The sequence below is a fragment of the Conger conger genome, chromosome 9 (assembly GCF_963514075.1).
Source record: "Conger conger chromosome 9, fConCon1.1, whole genome shotgun sequence".
In the NCBI taxonomy this organism is placed as follows: domain Eukaryota; kingdom Metazoa; phylum Chordata; class Actinopteri; order Anguilliformes; family Congridae; genus Conger; species Conger conger.
Window position 1 is genome coordinate 1365708 of NC_083768.1, and position 26130 is coordinate 1391837.

General features: G+C 43.2%; 2 protein-coding genes across 3 annotated transcripts; one reads left to right on the forward strand and one right to left on the reverse strand.

Annotated features, from left to right (window-relative positions):
* Positions 1 to 1196: 1196 nt before the first annotated feature.
* On the forward strand, positions 1197 to 12197 carry LOC133136362 (CMP-N-acetylneuraminate-beta-galactosamide-alpha-2,3-sialyltransferase 1-like). The gene is made up of 7 exons (XM_061253811.1): positions 1197 to 1478; positions 7228 to 7885; positions 8364 to 8557; positions 8718 to 8897; positions 10242 to 10281; positions 10433 to 10552; positions 10934 to 12197. The coding sequence occupies exons 2-7, from the start codon at positions 7607 to 7609 to the stop codon at positions 11102 to 11104; spliced, it is 984 nt and encodes a 327-aa protein (XP_061109795.1). The 5' UTR covers positions 1197 to 1478; positions 7228 to 7606; the 3' UTR covers positions 11105 to 12197.
* Positions 12198 to 12975: 778 nt separating this feature from the next.
* On the reverse strand, positions 12976 to 25928 carry LOC133136363 (annexin A13-like). Of its 2 annotated transcripts, none has more exons than XM_061253812.1 (12): positions 25809 to 25928; positions 25337 to 25467; positions 24026 to 24101; positions 22104 to 22198; positions 21112 to 21285; positions 20491 to 20524; positions 19886 to 19965; positions 18806 to 18874; positions 17076 to 17177; positions 16604 to 16679; positions 15781 to 15893; positions 12976 to 14692 (listed from the first exon to the last, which is right to left on the reverse strand). In XM_061253812.1, exons 2-12 carry the CDS (start codon positions 25349 to 25351, stop codon positions 14573 to 14575), a joined length of 954 nt encoding a protein of 317 aa, XP_061109796.1. In that variant the 5' UTR covers positions 25352 to 25467; positions 25809 to 25928; the 3' UTR covers positions 12976 to 14572. The 2 variants fall into 2 exon arrangements, with proteins under 2 accessions (XP_061109796.1, XP_061109797.1); XM_061253813.1 differs by having other exon boundaries at positions 21112 to 21282; positions 25809 to 25922.
* Positions 25929 to 26130: the final 202 nt, after the last annotated feature.

Genomic DNA, 26130 nt, shown 5'->3' on the forward strand with positions numbered 1-26130 from the left:
TAAAAAAATTAAATGACAATGGAATTGCAAACACATGGTAAGAAATGGTGCCTTCATTACATTACATTATTACATTACAAAGCATTTAGCAGACGCTCTTATCCAATGTAGTGCAGATTGAACATGTGTGAAGAGGTCCCTAGAGGACAGTACGGTTCCGAGTCCAAGTGTGACCATACAGATACCATTGGAACCCTTGAAGAATGCGTCAACTTACGAAATAGCATACCACGGTTGGCAGCTGGAATACCCCGAGTACAACAATACAATAATAAAGTGCCATTATAATCTATGCCATATACTAGGCCAATCATAGTGGTGAGGCAGGGAGGGAAAGGTGCAGCCTGAAGAGATGAGTCTTCAGTCTTCGTTTGAAAGAGGTCAGAGACTCTGCTCTTCTGACATCCACAGGAAGGTCATTCCACCACCGTGGGGCCAGGACAGACAGCAGTCCTGAGTGAGAAGTGCAGGTGCTTGGAGTCCCGAAGTGGCAGAACAGAGGGGTCTTGCTGGTGTATACGTCTTGACAAATGATTGAATATAAACAGGGGCTGATCCATTAACTTCCTGGTACGCGAGTTTTACATTTGATGTGAGTCATAACAGGCAGCCAGTGGAGGTTGCTGAGCAGGGGGGTGACATGTGAATGTATGGGGACAAAAACTCATCCAATTTCGCAACTGAACTAAAATTAATGCCATTCCTAATTGGTTGCTGGTACTAAACATTCATAAAGTATATGCTCTTTTGAGCCAAGTGTTTGTCCTGGAAAATAATACACACATTTTATTATTTTTTGATTAATGCAGTTATTTTTTGTTGTCACAATTGTGCTGCACCTCCTTTACAAATTCACAAATACACACACTTCACAATTGTTAATGTTTGTTTAAATTGTAAAGGAACCATCAAAAAAAAAAAATCACCTCAAATCTAACACGCCTTATTCAAGCAGATCAGTGTATGCTCTTTGTGGTTAAATTTCGCCACTTTGGATCACGTTACTTTGGAGTAATTGAGTAAGAAGTTAAACATTTTACAATTGTGCCGGTTCTCCTCAACCACATATGCGCCCAACTAAGTCCAGAACTTCTCATTTTAAGTGCATCAAGGAAACACTGCGCAATATTTGAGTAAAATCACCGACTCATCCGGTAATTCAGGTCCAACGGCACCTTGAAGTCACGTACAATAGGTACAGTAATCCCAACGTGTCAGAAACGTATGAGTGGCTTATGGGGTAAGTAGTGCCATTTCAATGCTGCCTTGTGCGCTAGAAGGGGGAGTTACTGCAACAGTGTATTATACTCTTCTACCCACGGCGCCAGTTCACTGCTGTGCGATGGAGCGTCACTCTACTGTAGCATCCATTTATCCGTACACTACCAGCGCTACTGTGGCATGATGGACATATGGGTGACTATGGAATAACTGCATAGGATATCAGTTTCTCAAGTGCGGGCAGCCCAAGATCCAAAGTAAGTGGGCAATATATTAATTGTCAAGATATTAATATCATTTCGTATCTTGAAACTGATGCATTGACTGTTCGTGTCCTATATGGACATGTGCACATTGTTCTGTTGTAATAACAGAACCACGTCGCGGTAATTGCTTAATTCATTATCTCCATTCGCATTATTATGAAGTCTGTAGTTGAAAAAAAGTATCCGTGACCTAGCCGACGTAAAATCAGTTAAGGCGGCCACTTCTATCGGTCACTGAATAAATATAGTTTAATTTTTTTGTTTTCCCAGCATTTTTTTCAAACACCAGAGACGGTTGTGCGAAAATCCCAGGAGATCAGCAGTTTTTGACATACTCAAACCACCGTGACTGGCAACCAACATTTCTTCCCCATTCTAACATTTGGTCTGAAAAACAGTTGAACCTCTTGACCACGTCTGCATATGCTTTTATACATTTTGTTGCTGCCACATGATTGGCTGATTAAATATTTGCTTTAACAAGCTGGTGTACAGATCTACCTAATAAAGTGGTCAGTGAAAACCCCTGTGACTGACCTAAAATGTAATGTCTATAACAGCAGGGCTGGAAAAAGCACCCAGAAATTATACTTAAATTAAGGTATGGCTACTGAGTAAAAATCTCACTAAATTAAAAGTCACAGTATCTCGCTAAAAATATATATTCGAGTGAACGAATCTACTGAAGTATTAAAAGTAAAAAAGTAAACCGTTTAATACTCAGGACATATACAATGCTGGAATCAAGGGACAGAAGCCACATTTCTTTGCAAATAAATTGGTTTTATTTGATCTTAGTGAAAACATTTACCATGCACAACGATTCCCGGACTGGAATATAATGACGCAGATAAATCGCTAAAAGCTTAAGCTAATTGCTAGCTAAAATGTTCAAAGTCTTATCACTGACGCCTGGACTACATCATGGTGTCTGATCGGGCGTTGCACAATGACCAATCAGAATTGGTGTGGGTGGGTTCATTAACCACTGATATGGGTTGTATTGACTGTTTAAAACAGGGATTGATATTTTGGCCAGAGGAAAAAAAAAAAGTTTTGAAGTTGGACCTGTGAAATATGGTACTGTGAAGGTGTACATTGAAAATGTAGAGAGTAAAAAGTATTATATTTGTCACTGAAATGTAATTGAGTGAAAGTACAAGCATACAAAAAAAGTGCAAATTCCCCGCTATAGTACAGTGATGAAGTACAAACCAAGTAGTCTTCTTTCCACCCCCTGGTTAACAAGATCTCTAGCTGTTGAATGAGGTGTGCTTTATTAGAATAGGTATGAAAAACCTATAGGTAGATCTCCAGGAACAGAGTTACCTCTGTTTTAGGTGGACACATCAGGTTAATAATATACATTAAAGCATACACACTCAGTGATCGGGGTGACATGGCTCAGGCAGTAAGAGCAGTCGTCTGGCAGTCGGAGGGTTACCGGTTCGATCCCCCGCCCGGGCTGTGTCGAAGTGTCCCTGAGCAAGACACCTAACCCCCAAATGCTCCTGACGAGCTGGTTGGTGTCTTGTACGGCAGCCAATCGGTGTGTGAATGTCGGTGTGTGAGTGTGTGTATGAATGGGTGGATGAGAAGCATCAATTGTACAGCGCTTTGGATAAAGGCGCTATATAAATACCAACCATTTACCATTTGATCACTTTATTAGGTATTTATTGCAGTTATTTTGGACTTGTTGGTTTTCTGCTGCTGTAGCCCATCCACTTCAAGTTTCAACATGTTGTGCGTTCAGAGATAAACTTCTGCATTCCAATATTGCAATTAATGCTGTGTGATGACCGAGAACGGTTAAAACCAAAGTTTTAACTGTTCACACCCCAATTTGTAAAATTGTCAAAACCGTTCACACCCCTAAAAGAATGTGACTGGGAGGCATTCTCTTCCTGTTGAATCTGCCAGATAATGCTTTGCTGTGTAGAAACAGAAGAGGCTGACACCTCACCTGACTTCGGTTAGGGTGTGGCTCCTTATTCAGCCCGACACTATTTACATTTAGGCCTACTTATTCATTAAAAAATTTGGAATGGAACACTGTTTTGAATATCCAATACCAATCACAGCAATAATAATAATAATAATAATAATGATAACAAGAATCATAATAATAATTAATAATATTTGCATTGAATTTGTCTGAAAAACATTTGCAACACAAATAAAATCAGCTATATGACAGCCATACTAATATAATATGTAATATAAAAATAAAGGCCCACTCAGCAGAAATGGCCCATGACAATATTAACATAAAAATAGACACTCACTCAGCACTTTATTAGGAACATTACTTTATATTATATTACTTTATTACACCCACTTACTCATGTGAAATTCAAATGATCTAATCAGCCAATTGTGTGGCAGCAGTGCAATGCATACAGTCATGCAGATACGGGTCAAGAGCTTCAGTTAATTTTCACGTCAAACATCAGAATAAGGAAAAAATGTGATCGAAGACTTTGACCATGGAATGATTGTTGTTGGCAGACAGGGTGGTTTGAATATCTCAGAAACTGCTGATATCCTGGGATTTTCAAGCACACTAGTCTCTAGAGTTTGCAAAGAATGGTGCAAAAAAACAAAAAAGGCAGACAGAAATGCCTTGTTACTGACAGACGTCAGAGGAGAATGGCCATACTGGTCAAAGCAGACAGGAAGGTGAGAGTTACGCAAATAACCACACATTACAACAATGGTATGCAGAGGAGCATCTCTGAACACACAACACATCGTAACTCTAAGTTGATAGGGTACGTCAGTAGATACAAAGAGAACATTCTAGCACTGTTGTTAATTGGACAGTTCAGTGAGTCAGTACACAATGACTGAAGCCACAGGGACAGCTGATGTTGCTGGCACTAAGTTCTCTAACCATACTGGAGTCAGCTCATTTCTTCAGACAAATTCATTAGACCTTGGTTTACAGTAACGTATTGTCACAAAGTAACAATTGTGAAGACACAACCAATTACTACACATATTTTTGCGTTGCATATGTTTTATATTTCTGCCTACTGTGTGCGAGACTGAAACACTTTCAATGAACATGAAAACATTTGGCTACATTGCAGAATAATCAGGGTAAACCAAGGGACTATTAAAGTGATGCTTGCATATAATTCAAATAAAATGCACAAGGTGTGGCACTTGTCGAGGAATGATGTTCAACAACTGCCAGCGACACATGACTCATGTAGTCAGGGCAACAAAGTTATCGCATATCACATATTTTCCTCATATCGTGCAGCTGCTATATGAAGAATAACACAGTGTTCTAGACCTGGCATGGAGGTGGAGGAAACAGGTCTTTGTGTATTGAGAAAAGCACAATTCGTTTTGATAAAAGGAGCCAAGCCTAACCTTGCGTTTGATGTGATGTGCCCTTTGAAGTTTAGGTCCTTATCCTACCAGACTCTCAGGCACTGAGAGTGTCATGTTCAATGTGTGAGGCATTTGCTGCCATAATGGGTTGGGTTACTGGAGTAAGAGCTTTGTGTCTTTGTACAAGAGAAAACCATAAGCATGGTCTTATCAGCATTTAGCTTTAAAATTTAGATGCCCTAGCTGGGTATGAGCTGGTCTCATACATTGAAATGGGGGACTAGATATAAAAAGTGCTGTAATTACTACAAAGTGAAACCAAAATGTATATAAATACCCTTTAATAAAAGCTATTTGACAATGTGTGCATTAATTTTTTGGTTAAAATATTTGATCCCAGAGAAAATAAAATATTAAATAAGAAAAAGCAGAAAAAAAGGCAATGTTCCAACGATTCCAAACTTTTGTGGCTCATCTCTGTACTTCTTTGTAATTCTTACTACTGATGAGTGTTTTGCATCTTGTGGTATAGCGTCTCTATTGCTGCTCTCTAAGTCTTCTTCGAACGGTTGATTGAGATACTTTCTCCCCAGCCCTGTGTAGTTTGTTTGTGATATCAGTGACTGATGTTTTGGGGGTTTTCTTCACAGCTCTCACAATGTTTCTGTCATCAACTGCTGTTGTTTTCCTTGATCGACCTATTCGATGTCTGTTGCTCAGTACACCAGGGTTTTCTTTCTGTTTCAGGACATTCCAAGTTGTTGTACAAGCTGTCCCAACAAAAACAAAGAAATTGACCTTGCTGTTCTAATATTTTTGGAGGGGACTGTAGATCTCACATAAAATGAGGAAACAGACATGGAAAACTGCAAATCACATGTGCACAGGCTGTTTCCACTAACCTGCCTGGTGTGGGAGATTGAACCTAAAGAGTGTAATCATGTGCAATATCAACTCATTATCATGTGCAATATCTAACTATAATCATGTGCAATATCTACCCACAATCATGTGCAATATCTACTTATAGTCATGTTAAATATCTACTTATAATCATGTGCAATATCTACCCACAATCATGTGCAATATCTACTTATAGTCATGTGAAATATCTACTTATAATCATGTGCAATATCTACCCACAATCATGTGCAATATCTACTTATAGTCGTGAAATATCTACTTATAATCACGTGCAATATCTACCTATAATCATGTGCAATATCTACCCACAATCATGTGCAATATCTACTTATAGTCATGTGAAATATCTACCTATAATCATGTGCAATATCTACTTACACTCATGTGCAATGTCTCACAATAATAATGTGCAATATCTGCTTATAATCAAGTGCAATATCTCCCTATAATCATGTGCAATATCAACTTATTATCATGTGAAATATCGACTTATAATCATGTGCAATATCTACTTACACTCATGTGCAATGTCTCACAATAATAATGTGCAATATCTAATTATAATCATGTGCAATATCTACCCACAATCATGTGAAATATCTACTTATAATCATGTGCAATATCTACCTATAATCATGTGCAATATCTACCTATAGTCAAGTGTAATATCTACCTATAATCAGGGGTAATATCTCCCTATGATCATGTGCAATATCTACTTATAATCATGTGCAATATCTCCCTATAGTCACTGCAATATCTACCTATAATCATGTGCAATATCTAGCTATAATCATCTGCAATATCTAGCTATAATCATCTGCAATATCTACCTCTTATTTTATCTTCTTGTTGGTAGCTTATGAGAAGTAGTATGGGCATTGTATGGGCCTAAGGCATCTTATATGACCACTAATATTTGGTGTACACCAAATATTATAAGGCCCAAAGTATCTACATTTGGTATTGTAATATACATAAACTGTACGCAATATGATCACAGTATTATACAGTATATGGTTTTATTTCTGTGTGCCTGGATGCTCCAGACTACAAGTATTGATATAAATATAAAGATAATACATTTACCAAACTTATTGAGACTTATTGAAACTTACCAAACCTGTTATACTCACCTTCAGTGCGCTACTTCCCCTCAAAATAAACATTTCTTTGTGCGTATCTGTTGTGCTAAGCCTCTCATTTACATGCAGAACAGTGAATACTTACAATAGCTTACATAGCTTTATATGGTGCCAGTCCTTCTTTCCTTGAGTGTAACAGTCTCAGGTTGGAAATAAAATAAGTATATTTTTGGTTTTTGAAAAATCTGATAATATTTAAGTCGGTTGTGTGCTCCAAAGGATTCTATGGAGAGCAATCCCCTCTGTTGGGAAATGCTCCAGGTCCATTACTGATATGCACCATAGATATGTTGAGTGTAATCAGTCCTCCTTTGTTTTCTTTCTAGGTGGGTGATTTCCAGCAGAGAGCAGCTTCACCATCTCTTTACCACCTCATTCACCTTTACCACCTCGCTCTAACAGGAAGCACAAGCTTGCACTTCAAACCGTCACATTTTCCCTCCTATTCAGATGTCAGTTACTTACTAATCTACAACTCTGTCAGTACCTCTCCTATTTACAGTTTACCATACTGAAAACCCCAAAGTGCAAACTCCATGCATTTAGCTTTTGAGGTCACCTGAGAGCTGTTCTAAAAGGATGAAATTCCCTGCCTTAATGTGTCATGCACTTTGTTTCTGATACAATCCTTTCAAAGCCTCGTCTCAAGTCAAACCCTCCAAAGCTCTCCGACTTTCCAGTCTCTAAACACATATCATTTACAAAATGGTGGACCTCAAGAATCGGACAAGAAAGCTTTTGATTGTGCTGTTCTGCATCTGTGCCATTACCATCATTACATTCAACTACAGCAGCACCTCATCGTTACAACTTGCCTTCTGGCGGTCCAACAAACCTATTTCCAAGGCACTGTGTGCCTGCCGCCAGTGCATCTCTGTTGAGGATGAAAACCCCTGGTTCAGGAAGCGCTTTAACCCGTCGATATCGCCGTTCCTGTCACAGAAGAACGCCATGCTTTCTACGAGCACCTTTAAATGGTGGCAGGTAGGCACACACACAAACATGGATTCCTACCAATTCAGACAAACACAGTTCACCCAATCTTCTCCCAAAAAAGTATCATTCGGCATGCTAAAGCCATAGGGCTGCCTGGCTCATTCTGCATGCTAAAGCCAAAGCGCTGCCTGGCTCATTCTGCATGCTAAAGCCATAGCGCTGCCTGGCACATTCTGCATGCTAAAGCCATAGTGCTGCCTGGCTCATTCTGCATGCTAAAGTCATAGCGCTGCCTGGCTCATTCTGCATGCTAAAGCCATAGCGCTGCCTGGCACATTCTGCATGCTAAAGCCATAGTGCTGCCTGGCTCATTCTGCATGCTAAAGTCATAGCGCTGCCTGGCTCATTCTGCATGCTAAAGCCATAATGCTGTTGCTTCAATGCTGCTGTTTCTGTTCCATTGCTCTTGTTGATTGACTCTTGAGTAGCTGAGAGTCACTCTTGTGTCTCTTTCCTGTGTCCCCAGCGGCTAAGCCCCAGGGGAAACAAAGCCAACTACAGAAATGTGGTGCAGAAACTATTCCAGGTCTTCCCAGGCCAGGAACACTACAACGACTCAGCGCCCAATCGCTGCAGGACTTGCGCTGTAGTCGGGAATTCTTTGAACCTCATTGGATCCAACTACGGAGTTCTCATTGACTCCAATGACTTCATCATAAGGTGATGATGATCTAGCTGTACAGCATGGGCTGTAGAATTGAGCTGTTTCAGAGTGTTTTGGAAAGCCTGTGTAAAATGCAGCTGCCATGATTGCATTGTCTAAGTTCAAGACTAGTTTATTCAGCAACAGATATATAAAAAGTATATTTTGTCTCTGCAGAATGAACGCAGCTCCTATTTTGGGCTATGAAAAGGACGTAGGGAACAGAACCACCCATCGCATCTCGTACCCAGGATCTATCAGGCACCTGCAAAACGACACACACCTGATTCTGTTACCATTCAAGACTGAAACTCTACAGTGGATCACCAAGGCTTTGACCACAGGCTCTATGAAAAGGTAGATGGCCATGGGCAACATTGGGAATGCATTTGTGTCTGAACATTGGGGCTCATGCATGAATCATATTTTCGTACTCTTATCGTAATTCTCTCGAACTTGTTTTGTATGAAGGGCTTGTACGTGTGTGCCACATAGGATTCAACAAACAATCCTAACTTCAGAAAACTGCCTTAAATGACAACATGCATGGGAATTAGCATAATTCATGGCCCAGAAATGCCACACAAGACTAGGCATGTCCGGAAAATCCTTAGCCTAGTGGCTAAGGTACATGACTGGGGCAGCCTGTAGCCTAATGCCTAAGGTACATGACTGGGGCAGCCTGTAGCCTAGTGGCTAAGGTACATGACTGGGGCAGCCTGTAGCCTAGTGGCTAAGGTACATGACTGGGGCAGCCTGTAGCCTAATGCCTAAGGTACATGACTGGGGCAGCCTGTAGCCTAGTGGCTAAGGTACATGACTGGGACAGCCTGTAGCCTCGTGGCTAAGGTACATGACTGGGGCAGCCTGTAGCCTAATGCCTAAGGTACATGACTGAGGCAGTCTTGGGGCCCGGAAGCTTGGTGCTAAACAACGCATTATAATTATAATTATTATTATATTATTAAGGTGCTGACAGACCCCTGAGAATGGAGAATGAGTGAGCTTCATGTTGTGATGTTTTCTCTGTGTTATGTACGTTCTGTGAAGAAAGTTGTAGTGTATGAGCTGATGGTCACGATTTTTAGATACACATGGAAGATTGCTTATAACTTGTCAAAACAATGAATCCCAAATGGATTGGACTGTAAGAGGCCCTAAGGAGAGGGCTGAGATGAAACCCCTGGTTCTGTTTCTCCAGCAGGGCATGTACTGCATATGTAGGAGGCTCTGTTACCCAGGGAACCCCATCACCTTTCATTGCCAAACGCAAACGTCTGTAAAACCAGCTCGGCCGCCTTTCTGGAAGGCCGTAAATCCTGGAATGTATGACTGATTATCAAATGTTATCCAATGAACTAACTGCCAAAAAAAACAGACTTCCCCTTTATTATAACTAATAAAGGTGTAACGTAATTATAAGGTTAATTGTGTTACGGGTAACTAGGTGGATAACTGCTGTGAATATAGTGACCGGTCAGCTGTTGGAAGCACTTATATTATATTATAGTGACTTCTATGGATTTGACAGCGACGGTGACAGCATCAAGACAGATCTATTTCCTGTTGCCGTAGCCATCCCAAAATCCAGAGCTGCTTAAAGTCCCTATTGTTAGGGTGTCAGGCAAAGCTATGGACAACGATCTCTCATTGGACTGTGTGTCACCTGACAGGCCATTGACATTTCCCTGTGTTCAACAGCGCCCCTTCACCTGAGATGACCCTGATTAATACAGACAAGGTGAGAGAGTCTTGTTGATGTGTGTGTGTGAGTGTGTGTGTGTGTGTGTGTGTGTGTGTGTGCGCATGCACAAGTGTGTGAGTATGCAAATGTCACATATCGTATGCCTCTTGTGCTCACTTGGTGACTTTTATGATTTATTTTAACACAGGTGTTAATATACAACCCCACGTTCTTAAAGTATGTCCATGATGTGTGGCTTGAACGCCATGGGAAATATCCCTCCACCGGCTTCTTAACCTTGATGTTGGCCATCCACATATGTGATGAGGTAAGCACATATTATACATTTTAACAAACTATATAAAAAGCCATATCTAATTTACCCAAGAGAAAAGCTAAGGTGCAGTGTTGAATGAGGTGGATGTTTGAGTTGGCATATACTGCCATCTAGTGTTGGTAAAATGCCCTCATACCTTTTAGTACGGTACACATGTTCAAATTTAACTGCCCCTGCCATCACTTATCACTCTTAATCATGTCTCGTTAGAACCGCAGATGCAGTGTTTACATTGTACTTCTGATTTAATACAATCTGGATTCAATCTCAAGTGTGCAGGCCATACAATAGTAATTATATATATATACTTCCAACAACTGGACTTTATGAAATCTACTCGGTAACTGTCCATCTACTTCCTCTTGGTCTCAGGTGAATGTTTTTGGATTTGGGGCAGACAAGGACGGAACCTGGCAGCATTACTGGGAGACAATGAAATTTAAACGTACAGCGCCAACCGGAGTGCATCCTGGAGAGTATGAGTCCTTCGCCATGAAGCTGCTGGCCTGTAACAACAAAATGAAGTTGTTTGAAGGGAGATGAGGGCTGTGAAATGAACAGGACTGCCGAACGGCCTTAAAGGCTGAAGTGAGAGCAGCACTGGCTTCCACAATATGGCATATAAACGAGTAAAACTAGATATAAAATGTCATGACATACACAAGTAAAACTAGATATGACATGTACACAAGTTAAACTAGATATGACATATACAAGTAAAACTAGATATGACATATACAAGTAAAACTATATTTGACATACACGAGTTAAACTAGATATTATTACATTACATTACATGGCATTAAGCAGACGCTCTTATCCAGAGCGACGTACAATGAAGTGCAAATCAAACACAAGTATGAGTGCTAAGAGGACCTGAGAGGACAGTACAGAGTCCTATTCATAAACATACAGATAATCAGAACCCTTGAAGAGTACAATCAACTTCCAAACTAGCATACCACAGTTGGCAGCTAGAATACCCTGAATATAAGTTGACATATGACATTTACACAAGTTAAACTAGATATGACATACACAAGTTAAACTTGATATGACATACACAAGTTAAACTAGATATGACATATATTAAGTAAAACTGGATATGACATACCCGGGTAATATGACATATAAATGGGTAATTTTAGAAGGGCGGGGAGTCAAATTGACCGATGTGAAATGAGGACCACACTGCTGGGTGATAAGGATGCTGATTGAAGGGGAATGGAGAATTGACAGATTTTTGACCAACATTGGTCCACAATGATGTGAAATCAGAGAAGTGGATGGAAAAAAACTTTGGTGTGAAAACAAGTATTACAGTTTTATAAAAATGTTTGGAATACTTTAACATGTGTTTTTTTGACTAAATTGGGGAAAAAGTACATTTTGACTTCAGCTCATCTATCACATGCTTTGTATTGAGGGAGTAATTTAATCAAGTAAAATAAAGTTCTATCAATAACATGGGACATTTTTAGTTTTAAATGGATATATAACTTTGCCTGTATGACCGGTGTACACATGGTGAATAACTGAGGGCTATGTCCCTATGTGCCTTATCAATGAAATTCCTAATGTGCAAGGTTTGGGTTTTGGGGATTGGGGTTATATGCATTTCAAACTTTATCTCACATTCATAAATTATTTCTCATTTATTTTATTTGATAAAAAATGTATTTTATTTGATGAGCTGCTCAGACGGTATTCTAATCTCACACAGGTATTCTGCTCTGAGGGTTTAGACTCAGCCTAAACTCACACAGGTATTCTGCTCTGAGGGTTTAGACTCAGCCTAAACTCACACAGGTATTCTGCTCTGAGGGTTTAGACTCAGCCTAGACTCACACAGGTATTCTGCTCTGAGGGTTTAGACTCAGCCTAATCTCACACAGGTATTCTGCTCTGAGGTTTAGACTCGGCCTAATCTCACACAGGTATTCTGCTCTGAGGGTTTAGACTCAGCCTAAACTCACACAGGTATTCTGCTCTGAGGGTTTAGACTCAGCCTAAACTCACACAGGTATTCTGCTCTGAGGGTTTAGACTCAGCCTAATCACACTGGTATTCTGAGGGTTTAGACTCGGCCTAATCACACACAGGTATTCTGAGGGTTTAGACTAGGCCTAATATCACAAGTATTCTGCTCTCAGTGTTTAGACTCGGCCTGAACTCACACAGGTATTCTGCTCTGAGGGTTTAGACTCAGCCTAATCACACTGGTATTCTGAGGGTTTAGACTCGGCCTAATCACACACAGGTATTCTGAGGGTTTAGACTCGGCCTAATATCACAAGTATTCTGCTCTCAGTGTTTAGACTCGGCCTGAACTCACACAGGTATTCTGCTCTGAGGGTTTTGACTTCTCCCCCCAGTTCAGTTTCCACTGAATATAGAAAAACACCAGACAAAGGTTTCCATATTATTTCTCATTTATTAATATTTATCCATACATCTTTGGCTATATACTGAGGTTAAAATTGGTCCCGACTTGGTATCTATGAATTTTCTTGGACTAGGTGAATAAACCATTCTCTACTGGACAAATCTACTGTATGCTCACTCTCTTCAATAGGATACATAGGAAGCCAGCATTATTGGTTGAAATGCAGGAAAAGTAATGTACGATTACACAGGATTGATATGCTAACCCAGGACATGATTCAATAAGAGGTATGCACCTGCTGCCATGGTGACACATGCACGAGAGTGTCACTGGCTTTGCGAGACAAGAGTGAAGTCATTTTAATGACATCGCCCTTGAAACCTTAAACCTTCATTTCATCCACCAACCTCCCTCATTTGCCTATCTGACAAAACTATGCCATTCTCTGTCTATACAGTATATACTAGTTATCAATCACACAGTACCAGTTAATGAGTTTAATATACTGGAGATTTGTATATAGCATCTATATGGAGTAATAAAGCCAACAACGGGATTCACAAAGCAATGGGCATGCATGACGAAGCAGGTTTTATATTATACTGGGTGTATAATGGTTTCATAAGGTTTGGTTTTCGATTATACTGGGTGTGTAATGGTTTCACAAGGACTGGCTTTCGATTATACTGGGTGTGTAATGGTTTCATAAGGACTGTACCATCAGTACACTGAAAACCTATAAAGATTGGAAAAACGACAAATGAATGGATAGTGATTGCATACTAAGCGATGTTCACCCACCAAGCTAGGGGTGTACACTGTCCAATGAATCTCCTCGACGAGAGACACGCTGAGGGGCGGAAGGTGTCCCAAAAGCGGCTCCGCCTTTCCGCCACTTCAGCTGTCTTGGTTACCAGAGAGAAGGATTTGAACATATTCCTACATGTTTTTCCTAAGGCATCACTAACACAACAGGAAGTGATCAGTGGCACTGAATGCTGGCACTCAAACCTCGTCCCTGATGGTGCCTAATGACAAGGGTTGGGCAGTAGTTCCAAATACATACACCTGAAATATGTATTTGCATGTTTGTATTTCATATGTCATACAGGTTACTTACATTTTCTGTATGGTATTATACCTACACCACCTGCCATTTGGATTGTAATTCAAACATACATTTATTTTATAAGGCATTTTGAAACAAGATGTACTGAATTATTTCCCCATCCATTAGTAGTTGTGGCTTTGTGGTTGCAAGATGGAGGGAAAAAGTTTTAGGCAAAAACTAATTTGAGTTTTTCAGGTCCAGCAAAGTTTCTCTGACAGAGAAAGCTTAAACCAAAATGAAACCAAAATGAGCCATCGTGGCAAAACCAAATACTACACATTCCCTCCCCCCCAGCTCCCATTTCTAAAGAAAATCTAGAGGTTTGTGTATTTTCATGCAACAAAACTGAATGATAAGATACATATCCAATAATCCCTTCTGGGGATAGTTACTTGGGCTGAATTTCCCTTTTTATGGACAGTGAGGTTTGTGAGTGAGGGATGGGTTAGTTCCCTTGGCGAGTGTAGCAGCTGTAGCCAGTGCTGGCCACTAGGTGGCAGTGTGCTGCAGAATCTCAGTGCAAGATCTCCAGGAGGAGCCGTTTGAAATCTCCCCCGCACTCCGAGCAAAGGGCGTCCTTCAGCGAAACGTCGTACTTCTCCAGGTACATGTCTTTGATGATCTCCAGGTCAATCTGGTGAACATAAAAGCCAAAGAATGTCACCAGGCAGTTTCATTTGTATATTTGTTTACATCCCGTTCTATACAATTTCGCCATTTAGTCTTGTCAGGGCTCTTCACTTTACTTTAGTACCTCAGTGTGAGAGTATGCATCAGGTGTAGGGGGTTTGTGGGTAGATCAGTGTGAGAGTATGCGTCAGGTGTAGGGGGTTTGTGGGTACCTCAGTGTGAGAGTATGCATCAGGTGTAGGGGGTTTGTGGGTAGATCAGTGTAAGAGTATGCATCAGGTGTAGGGGGTTTGTGGGAACCACAGTGTGACAGTATGCATTAGGTGTAGGGGGTTTGTGGGTACCTCAGTGTGAAAGAATGCATTAGGTGTAAGGGGTTTGTGGGTAGATCAGTGTGAGAGTATGCATTAGGTGTAGGGGGTTTGTGGGTAGATCAGTGTGAGAGTATGCATCAGGTGTAGGGGGTTTGTGGGTAGATCAGTGTGAGAGTATGCATCAGGTGTAGGGGATTTGTGGGTAGATCAGTGTGAGAGTATGCATCAGGTGTAGGGGGTTTGTGGGTAGATCAGTGTGAGAGTATGCATCAGGTGTAGGGGGTTTGTGGGTAGATCAGTGTGAGAGTATGCATCAGGTGTAGGGGGTTTGTGGGTAGATCAGTGTGAGAGTATGCATCAGGTGTAGGGGGTTTGTGGGTACCTCAGTGTGAGAGTATGCATCAGGTGTAGGGGGTTTGTGGGTAGATCAGTGTGAGAGTATGCATCAGGTGTAGGGGGTTTGTGGGTAGATCAGTGTGAGAGTATGCATCAGGTGTAGGGGGTTTGTGGGTAGATCAGTGTGAGAGTATGCATCAGGTGTAGGGGGTTTGTGGGTAGATCAGTGTGAGAGTATGCATCAGGTGTAGGGGATTTGTGGGTAGATCAGTGTGAGAGTATGCATCAGGTGTAGGGGGTTTGTGGGTAGATCAGTGTGAGAGTATGCATCAGGTGTAGGGGGTTTGTGGGTAGATCAGTGTGAGAGTATGCATCAGGTGTAGGGGGTTTGTGGGTAGATCAGTGTGAGAGTATGCATCAGGTGTAGGGGGTTTGTGGGTACCTCAGAGCGACCCACGATGATGCGGATCAGGGTGCCCTCGTCAGTACCCGCACCTTTCATGGCAGCATTCAGACGGCGTGCAAAGTAAAGTTGCGGGTTCTTTGCGCACCTCACTGTGGGACACCCAAGAAGCAGGTCAGCCTCCACCCTTTCCCAAACCCTGTGCCTGTTACAGCACATATACCCATAATTCCTGAAAATTGTACCTGTAATGCCTTTACATGCTGTCCCCATAAGTTCCCTAAGCTCAGTACCCACAACATCTTAAATCCCTTTCCCCACAGATTCCCCATAACCCTGTACCAATAAGCACCCAATATCTGCCCCTATAATGTCACCACATACTGTAACTATAACTCTATCCCCATGTCTTCCCTGTCTCCTTCCCTGAGCCTTAAGCTTGTTCAAACTACACAGGGAACAGCAACATTCTCACAATATGTATAGTCCAAAGGCAACACAAACAAGTCCATGCAATTCCACGTGTTAGAGGCACTAAATAGAAATACCTTTCAACAAACAACTACAAGTAATCATTTCCTATGTAAACTTCTTTGAAACATTTGATGAGCCAAGGCTGCAACCTTGTGGACTCACAGTACATAACTTCAGACAGGGCTAAAATAAGCCAGCAAACAGGCACATGGTATGTAACCAAAGAGCTTGTCCTGAATCTGTGTGGGTGTTTGTGTTTCTAGTGCTGAGCATGAACCAGATCTTGATGGCTCCTCCTAACGTCTGTAGTTTCCTAGCTAGCCTTAATGGTACTGCAGGAGGCAGAGGAGCTGGGAAGTTCCACTCAGAAAGGCCCATGGACACCAACCGAGAGTGATGTAGCAGTCTTTCAGTGTGCCAGTCGCTTCGCTGTCGATGGCATCCAAGATCTCTGTTCCGGCTAGCTACAGTAAGAAGAGGAAGGGTAACACTGGATGAAACATCATTTATCAACTATAACGTAAATGTGGCAGAGTGGGCCATGTCATCCGATTTATGAAAGGGTAGTGGCAGCAAGCACAACTGAAAACTGGAAGACCATCTGGAAGACCATCCCAACTCTTAAAGAACATAAAGACTCGTAAAGACCATACCATCCTGTAAAGGCCATCCAGACTCGTAAAGAACATGGGGCCGGTTTCACAGACACAGATTACGCTTAGTCCTGGACTAAATTGTTTCCTGTATGGAGAATCTCCATTCAAAATCACTATGCTTAATCTGTGTCCACGAAACTAACCAACAGACTCATAAGAAACACATCGACCTGTTGTGAGCGTGCCAAACCATGAAGAACATACCGCCTCGTACGCCTTAAAGGTGGCCTGGAGCTGAATGTAGTTCCTGTGTGTGAGGATGTAGGTGAAGGTGGATTCGTCAGTCCCGAAGCGGCCCTCCCCAGCCTGGACCGGACAGAAACACACATAATCAGCACATAAACACAGTACAGATACCTTCCACAAGACTGCTCACCCAGTCAACTTCACAAGGACTGGCCTGACATAAGAGACGGTGGAGCACACTGGGATCAGAGAAATGCACTCTGTTTAATGTGAGACTGACGTTTCCACGTCAAAGAACGTCCGTTATCAATTATCAATCATTATTATTTTTATTATGAGTCAATTATCATACCTTTAGAGATCTATCCTGCCGTTTTTATTTTCATATCTCCCATTTGCCATTGCGGAAAAGCGGTTCCAAGGTTGAGCCCTGTCAGCTTGTGCTTCTTCACCTGCTTCTGACCACTGACCCCTGACCCCACCCCACCCAGCCCTACCCTACCCCACCCCTCAGGGTCGGCAGCCACACACCCTCCCCACACAGAAAAGAGTGCCACACCCACACCAAAACCAAATGCATCCTCGAAGAATAAATATAGGCAGCGGCGCATGGATTTGGCAAAAATGCGCAAAGACAGTGCATCGTATTCTTTTAATCTCATGCACATTACATTATTGGCATTTTGTCCTCCCGTATGGCAAAGAATCTTGGGGTGACTCTTGATAACTGCCTCATCCTGGCTCCACAAGTATCCTCCACTGCCAGAACCTGCAGGTTCTTTCTCTATAATATACAACGTATCCGTCATCTCCTGACGGAGAAAGCCACCCAGCTCCTAGTCCAGGCGATCGTCATTTCCCGCCTGGATTACTGCAACTCCCTTCTTGCCGGTCTCCCAGCGTGTGCCATCAAGCCCCTCCAGCTGGTCCAGAATGCTGCAGCCCGCCTGATCACCAGTCAGCCCAGGTTGGCTCATGTCTCTTCATTGGTCTCCACTGGCTTCCTATTGCCGCACGGATCCGTTTCAAGGCCCTAGTGTTGGCATTTCAGGCTGCTAAGGGGACTGCCCCACCTTACATACAATCCCTGATCACTCCCTACTCCCCAGCTAGACCACTCCGGTCTGCCAGCTCTGGTCGCCTTACGGTTCCCTCTCTACGTGCACCTGGCGGTCGAGCTGCACGTTCACGCCTGTTTTCCGTTCTGGTTCCTCAGTGGTGGAATGACTTGCCTACCACTGTCAGGACAGCAGAATCCCTCCCCCTATTTCGACGCAGACTCAAAACCCACCTTTTCAAACTCTACCTTAGTCCTCCCTCCCCCCCTCCTTACTGTTATCTCTATCCTTGTCTAACCCCCCCCCAAAAAAATAAAAAATAAAAAATTGCACTTAGGATGACGACTATGTTTAGAACAGCATTCTATGTGTATTTTCCTAGTTCTGGATGTGATGCTTTGGCTTATGGTAGAACCTATGCATTTGTAAGTCGCTTTGGATTAAAAGCGTCTGCCAAATGACAAAAATGTAAATGTAAATGTAATGTCAGACGCTCTTATCCAGAGCGACGTACAGTTGATTAGACTAAGCAGGAGACAATGCTCCCCTCGAGCAGTCATTTACCTGAACCACTACGCTACAGGCCGCCCGTACACTGAAATGATGTGACCAAACTGAAATGATGTGACCTTCTCCTTCTCCTGAAGTTGATATTACTAAGGCATGAAAGAAGCCTGGCGAGGACCTTACCTCAATCAGAGACGCTGCGTCTTGTTCTGCCATTTCCTCATCCACATCGTAGCCGTCATCCCGACTGGCCTGGTGACGAGGAAGCAAACAGGAAGTCTGGGCCTGTCTCTACTCATTTCCAACAATTAAACAATGCCTGTTTCCTGCCATAAGAGAAAGCAGGGCCTGGCCCTGAAGAGGAGGGAGAGGGAAGGAAATCTGGACTGAATGTGTGAGACCGTGAGAGTTAGAGAACTCCGTCAGGCTGAAGCAGTGTGGAAGGGCTGAGAACAGTGTGGAAGGGCTGAGAACAGTGTGGAAGGGCTGAGAACAGTGTGGAAGGGCTGAAGCAGTGTGGAAGGGCTGAAGCAGTGTGGAAGGGCTGAAGCAGTGTGGAAGGGCTGAAGCAGTGTGGAAGGGCTGAGAACAGTGTGGAAGGGCTGAGAACAGTGTGGAAGGGCTGAGAACAGTGTGGAAGGGCTGAGAACAGTGTGGAAGGGCTGAGAACAGTGTGGAAGGGCTGAGAACAGTGTGGAAGGGCTGAGAACAGTGTGGAAGGGCTGAAGCAGTGTGGAAGGGCTGAGAACAGTGTGGAAGGGCTGAGAACAGTGTGGAAGGGCTGAGAACAGCAGTGTGGAAGGGCTGAGAACAGTGTGGAAGGGCTGAGAACAGTGTGGAAGGGCTGAAGCAGTGTGGAAGGGCTGAGAGCAGTGTGGAAGGGCTGAGAACAGTGTGGAAGGGCTGAGAACAGTGTGGAAGGGCTGAAGCAGTGTGGAAGGGCTGAGAACAGTGTGGAAGGGCTGAGAACAGTGTGGAAGGGCTGAGAACAGCAGTGTGGAAGGGCTGAGAACAGTGTGGAAGGGCTGAGAACAGTGTGGAAGGGCTGAAGCAGTGTGGAAGGGCTGAGAGCAGTGTGGAAGGGCTGAGAACAGTGTGGAAGGGCTGAGAGCAGTGTGGAAGGGCTGAGAACAGTGTGGAAGGGCTGAGAACAGTGTGGAAGGGCTGAAGCAGTGTGGAAGGGCTGAAGCAGTGTGGAAGGGCTGAGAGCAGTGTGGAAGGGCTGAGAACAGTGTGGAAGGGCTGAGAGCAGTGAGGTTCTACCTGCAGGAGAGCGACCATTAAGTTCCTCACGTCCCCGCTAGTCTCTCCTTCAATGTCAGCCTCCAGATCCCGCTCGTGCACTGAGAGAGAGAGAGAGAGAGAGAGAGAGAGAGAGAGGGAGGGAGAGAGAGAGGGAGAGAGAGAGACAGAGGAGAGAGAGACAGAGAGAAATAGAGTGAGGGATGGAGAGCAGGAGAGAGGGGGGAAAGAGAGAGGAGAGAGACAGAGAGGGAGAGGGAGGGAGGGAGAGAGAGGGAGGAGAGAGAGATAGAGAGAAATAGAGTGAAGGATGGATGAGGGAGAGAGACAGAGAGACAGAGGCAGAGAGGGAGGGAGAGAGAGAGAGAGGGAGAGCGATAGGGAGGGAGAGAGAGGGGGACAGAGAGACAGAGAGGGAGAGAGAGAGAGACAGACAGTAAGACACATTTATTTTATTTTTATGTCCCCTTTAAACACTGCAGAAGGTATTTACGGGAATAATATACACTATATACACTTATTCTATACGCATACTTTCTAAAACCAAAGCGAATTACAGATGTTGCTCAGACATAGAGGGTATTTCATGAGTGGATGGTGAACTTTCATGGTCAGAGTATACTTACACTGGGCATAAACTTCTTTCAAATTCAAAATGTCCTGTTGGGGAAACATAAAGCAATAAGTAACAATAAGCAATGCATCCAGGAGCAGTTAACTCACTCCAGACACAAGTGAATACAAGCAAAGTTCACTCCAGTGAAATCCTGCTGGAACTCTATTGCACAGTGTACAGGCCAACAGCAGTGTTGCTGTCCACACACTTTACCACGTTACTGTATGTGTAATCTGATCGCACTTCACTGTAAAGACAAATTGCATTCATACATTTCTGTTGTTCCCAAATATTTTTACTTTATAATGTTCTGATCACACAGGTCTTGCACCTGTTAATTACTTGATAATTATTCATTATTGGTCGCACTTTTATATGCAATTTACACAAGAGGGCATTGGAGAAAGTATTAAATATGTCTGTTCTTTAGTCTGTAATATGTCTGTAAGCCTCCTGGTCAGCCTCTAGTTTTGGTAAGCCTCTTCTAGTACAGAAGTACAGAAAAGACAGATTGGACAGAGAGGGGGAAAGGACAGACCTGATTGGACAGAGAGGGGGAAAGGACAGACCTGATTGGACAGAGAGGGGGAAAGGACAGACCTGATTGGACAGAGAGGGGGAAAGGACAGACCTGATTGGTGCTGGTGCACAGGATCTCCACCAGGATGTCCTCGCTGGTGCCCGCCCCCTTCATGGCCCTCCTCAGCTCCTTGGCGGTGAAGATGTGGGGCGGGTCCAACATGGCGATGATGCCACTCTCAAAGCTGCCTCCCAGTTCACTCTTCAACACCTCCTCCAGCTCCTGCTGGCCAATCAGAGCAGAGAACGGGTCTCCATCACTCTCTGTCTCTCCCTCTCCCTCTCAGTCACTCACTCTCTCCCCCTCTCCCTCTCCGTCACTCACTCTCTCCCCCTCTCCCTCTCCGTCATTAACTCTCTCCCCTTCTCCCTCTCCGTCACTCACTCTCTCCCCCTCTCTCTCTTTCTTTCTGTGTCTCTCTGAATTCATTTTAAAAAATGCTTTATTGCCATGACAAATTTTCACGTAACAGTTGCCAAAGCTTTACTAAAAAAACATTACAATGTACTGTACATAAAATACAATGCATGACACAACAACATAAACACATAACAATTGTCACATAACATGCAAATACTAAACTAATATTTATTAGACTAGTAAAAATAATTAATCCAAAAATAATTATATATTATTTTTCACAATATATACAATCATCACTACTGTCCCTCAGGCTGCGGCAGGGGACGAGATATTGTGCAGCCAGGTTTTGGAAGCACCTTTCTCCCACCAGGAGAACTCAATTCCTTTGTGAAACAGAGGCATAGGAAGTTTGAGAATTGTGTTATGAACTTGGGGAAGATTTCAGTCTGCTGCAGCTTGCCACCGCAGGCCCCTCCCACCAGTCATTCACACACTCATACTTTGGGCTTTGGGAGAAAACCAAGGGTACCCACGGGGAGCCCATGTGGAGAACATGCAGAGGGGCTGGTCACCTTCTGACTGTGAGGCAACAGAGCTGCACAACCCTGCCACCCAGTACATGTATGTAGAAACTTTCTTCAGATTTTTAAATGAGGAATAGAAAATATAAAAGTACCCACATCATCATACTTCTCAAAGTACGCTTGCTTGATCTCCACACGCTGGGCCGAAGAGCGATTGGCTAAGATGTTAATTATGGCTTCTTCATCAGTCCCTGCAAAAAAGAAGAGAAAAGATCTGTAAATTAGTTATTATTACAGTAAATCCTCAAATTGTGTCCGGGATTCTATTTGAAGCCGGGCCTCGGATAATAGCCGGGGGCGTGGCCGATTCGGATAAATAAAGGCCGGCCCCCAAATACAAGCCGGGGTAATATTGCCTACCAGTAGGACTATCAGTCCATGAGCACTAGAAGACATTGTTTCGATTTAACTTTAACTAATTTAAGAGCTCTTCTTAATATTTTATATTGTTGGTTGGTTTAATACTGTTGCCAATGAAAAGTCGTTGTCCTACACCATGGGTCTCCAACACGTTGCTCTCAAGCTACCAGTTGCTTGCCGCCCCCTTCTAAGTAGCTTGCCAAAGGCTGAAGCAGTATACATTTAAAAACAATTGTTGCCGCGAGGCACTCCAGCCTACGAATTTAATAAAAAGTAAATCAGTCTAAACTAAGTCTGTTAAGACTGACACTATGACTTACCAAAACGGTGTTTCCTGATTAGCCTACACTAATTGATTTCTGAACGGTTACAGGAAGTGTTGAACAGTGTTGGCCCACTTTAAGTGTAGCCTTTTACTTTATTTCTAAGAATAAAATTCTACACCAGAAGCCTAATATGAAATAAAGGCCTGCCTCAAATACAAGCCTGCCTCAAATAAAGGCCTGTGCTTTGTGCAGCCTAAGTAAATAAAAGACCCCGGACACAATTTGAGGATTTACGGTAGTTTCCCTATTAAAATTGCTGTTAAAACATCCACTTTTTCCACTTGTAATGTGAATATAAGACATCAATGCCATGTACATACTGTACATCATAATCACATGCAGACCAATGTGTGGTGAGAGTTTTGGCACAAAATGGTGGTCGTGCGTCGCCCTCCTACACGCTGCTGGGGTCTGAGGTAGGCTCTCCTCCTCCACTAAAAAAGCTGCTAGATCGTACGCCTGATAAGTGCGACTGATAAGTGCGATCCCTGTGAAGTCAAACCTATTCTGGGATTGATACGTTTCCAGTCTACACTAGACTATCTAGTTGCAAACACAGAGAGAACAAGTTATTACATTACAGGCATTTACCAGACACTTGTCCAGAGGGACTTACCGCACACAGATTTTTTTCCTACATAGTATCCATGTTACACAGCTGGGTATTTTATCTATTACTCTGCAAAGCATCTTTGTCTGCTGGTGACCTTTACCTTCAGCTCAAGGGTACAACGGCAGTGCGAATCTAACCTGCAACCTCCAGCCCAGTGTAGTATCTTGATTATCTAGCATCTTAGTTATCTACATTTGCTGGTATTACGGTTGACAAAGTGAATTTTTCAACACTCCTGAGAGAAGGCTCTGCGTTAAACTGCATTTTGAGCTGCGTTCACAAGTGACATTGACCACCGGCCTTTTAGCCTCTCCTAAGGCAGAGACTACCACAGTCTCACAGTCTTTAGACCCTTTTCCACTGGGTGGTAGGAACTAGAAGTGGGCAGGAACTATTCACAACAGAAGCTAAACAGTTCAGAGCTTGTTCCTGTTTGCTTTCCCAGACCACGCCTCCAGATCCGTGAAGATTATACAAAGCAGGAGGGCGGCTGTGGTCTGTGCCTTATTCAACTGCCACTGCGGTTGTTGTGAAAAAGGGCCATTCATGAGCTGGGCCAATGAGCCAATGAACAGAGGCTGGTGAGCTGAGCTGGGTCAATGAAAAGAGGCTGGTGAACTGAGCTGGGCCAATGAACAGAGGCTGGTGAACTGAGCTGAGCCAATGAACAGAGGCTGGTGAACTGAGCTGGGCCAATGAACAGAGGCTAGTGAACTTACCCAGGCCTTTGCAGGCTTGGCGGATAGCCTTGATGTCAGCCACGACATCAAAATCTTCGTAGGGCACAATTGTTGGCTGGAAAAAGTGCAGAAATAAATATTTCCCATTGCATTTAAACAACTGTGTACAACTGCAAATTGTAGGCTATATTAAAAATATATTGGCCATAGCCCTTCCCAATATAGCCCATTCTCCAGCTAAGCCATAATAGATAAAGGGCCAGTTTGGCAGACACATTAAACTTAACTCCTGGGCTAAATTGAGAATTGAGTATGGAGAAATATAAAATATATTTGTATCCACTTTGCTGAGTCATATGTCAGTACCATCAGAAGCAAAGAATAATAAAAAATAAAAAAAAATAATGACCTAAAATGTTCCGAAAGCGTACTGTTCCATTATGACTAATGCTCACACAATATACGGATATGCGAGTACTTCTATGAATAACACGAACACACACAGAAAGGCGATGCTCCAAAGGCTACATGTGTGTCTCATTTTCAGCGCAGGCAGGGCAGTCCGCTCGCCGGGTTTGCGGACGGGGCTGGGTGGGGCGGGCTGGGCTCGCCAGGGTGACTCATTGGTAGGTTGAGTTTTGAAACTGCGCAGTGTGCTGCGGCCGTGGGGCCCCACGACACCACCCACCCACGGCCGGCCACAATGCGGCCTCATTGATTACGATTACGCGGAGCTTGAAGGGATTCTTCTGATACATTCCCCAAGGGAGCGGCCGTCTCCTCCGGACATTAGATCACGCGGAAGGATGCTGACGCTTAAAGCACCACGGCGCTTTAAAATTATACACGCAGACGAAGTATAGAGCGACAAAAATATATATTCGTATGTCGTAATTCGTAAACAAGCCGTGTCAACGAAAAAACGTAAGGGCAAAACTTAATAACTAGGAAACGGAACAAATTGTGTACTATTATCATTAAGACGTTTGATTTTATACAGTGCCCCACTATTTGCAAGCCTGCTCTACGAGCTAAAAAGCGAAACTCTAAACCCCGAATTGTGTCCATCATTGTTTGGCATTCATAACGAACATTCCAGCAAACATTTTGCATGCCCGTGTCTCGTTAATTTTGTGCCTTAGTTTTAAGCTCGCATTATTTTCACGCAGTGCAACCAATCAGATGTAGTACATCGTGAATTGTTCTTATGGATGAAGCTACTTGGCAACGTCATCCGCCATTCCCCAAAAAATCCCCTCCCAAAGTTAAAGATCTGCACCGGTACAGGTTGCGCGGTAGGTAAACAAGACAGCAAACGAAAATATATGGAAGGAGATATATGTTACCCACTTGGATGTTTCCCATTTTGTGATGCTGGTCTGTCGCCGTGGCTGCCGGTCAGTGCTGCAGTTCAGTCCCCTACTCCTGCTGAGGCCTGGGGCACAGCCCCGCCCTGCACTGCAGCGGTGACGTCACCGCAGCTGGTTAGCGGAAGAGACTGTTCTGGTAAATGTTTCGCTAAGTGGTGTACGTTCTTCACATTGTATTTCCATCTGTTTTTAATTTTATAATACTGTACTACAAACGATCATGTGCCTTTGTATAATATACTACTACTACTACTACTACTACAAATAATAATAATATTAATGTATATTGCTGCATCTGATTAAAATAATAGATATATATTTTTTGAGGCGCAGGGGGTTGCAAGTCCACCCCTGCACCCCTGAGTTCTGACGTAAAAGGGGTGTGTGATCTGCATTGGGATGGGAAGTATATCATATAAAATGAAATTGTTAGGCAGCAAAGAAACACTGACCTTGGGACGAACAATAGTCCTCCTCCCACCTTTTTCTCCCAGCATCCTCGGAGCCGACGCAGTGAAGTGATGAGGTGGCAGACAGATAAAGGGCCGTAAAAAACAGGAACAGAGTTGCTCATTTAGAGCCTGAGTAATTACCCGTGTTGAACTGAACTTGGTGTTTGCAGAAGGCTACCACTTTACTTGATAAACAGTCTGTTCTTCCCTGTCTCGCTGCCAGGAACCCAGCCTTGCCACGACTGTGTTTTGGCAGCTTAAAAATAATGTCACTCTCCTGCAGATAATAACAATTCTTTATGTGCTCAGCCTTGGATTTTGG

Coding starts and splice junctions, on each gene's coding strand:
- LOC133136362 (XM_061253811.1), top strand. CDS start 7,607: ATGGTGGACCTCAAGAATCGGACAAGAAAGCTTTTGATTGTGCTGTTC. Junction 8,558..8,717: donor TCCAATGACTTCATCATAAG/GTGATGATGATC, acceptor TTGTCTCTGCAG/AATGAACGCAGCTCCTATTT. Junction 8,898..10,241: donor ACCACAGGCTCTATGAAAAG/GTAGATGGCCAT, acceptor TGTGTTCAACAG/CGCCCCTTCACCTGAGATGA.
- LOC133136363 (XM_061253812.1), bottom strand. Junction 22,199..24,025: donor CCAAGCCTGCAAAGGCCTGG/GTAAGTTCACTA, acceptor TCTTTTTTGCAG/GGACTGATGAAGAAGCCATA. Junction 21,286..22,103: donor ACTTTGAGAAGTATGATGAT/GTGGGTACTTTT, acceptor CTGATTGGCCAG/CAGGAGCTGGAGGAGGTGTT.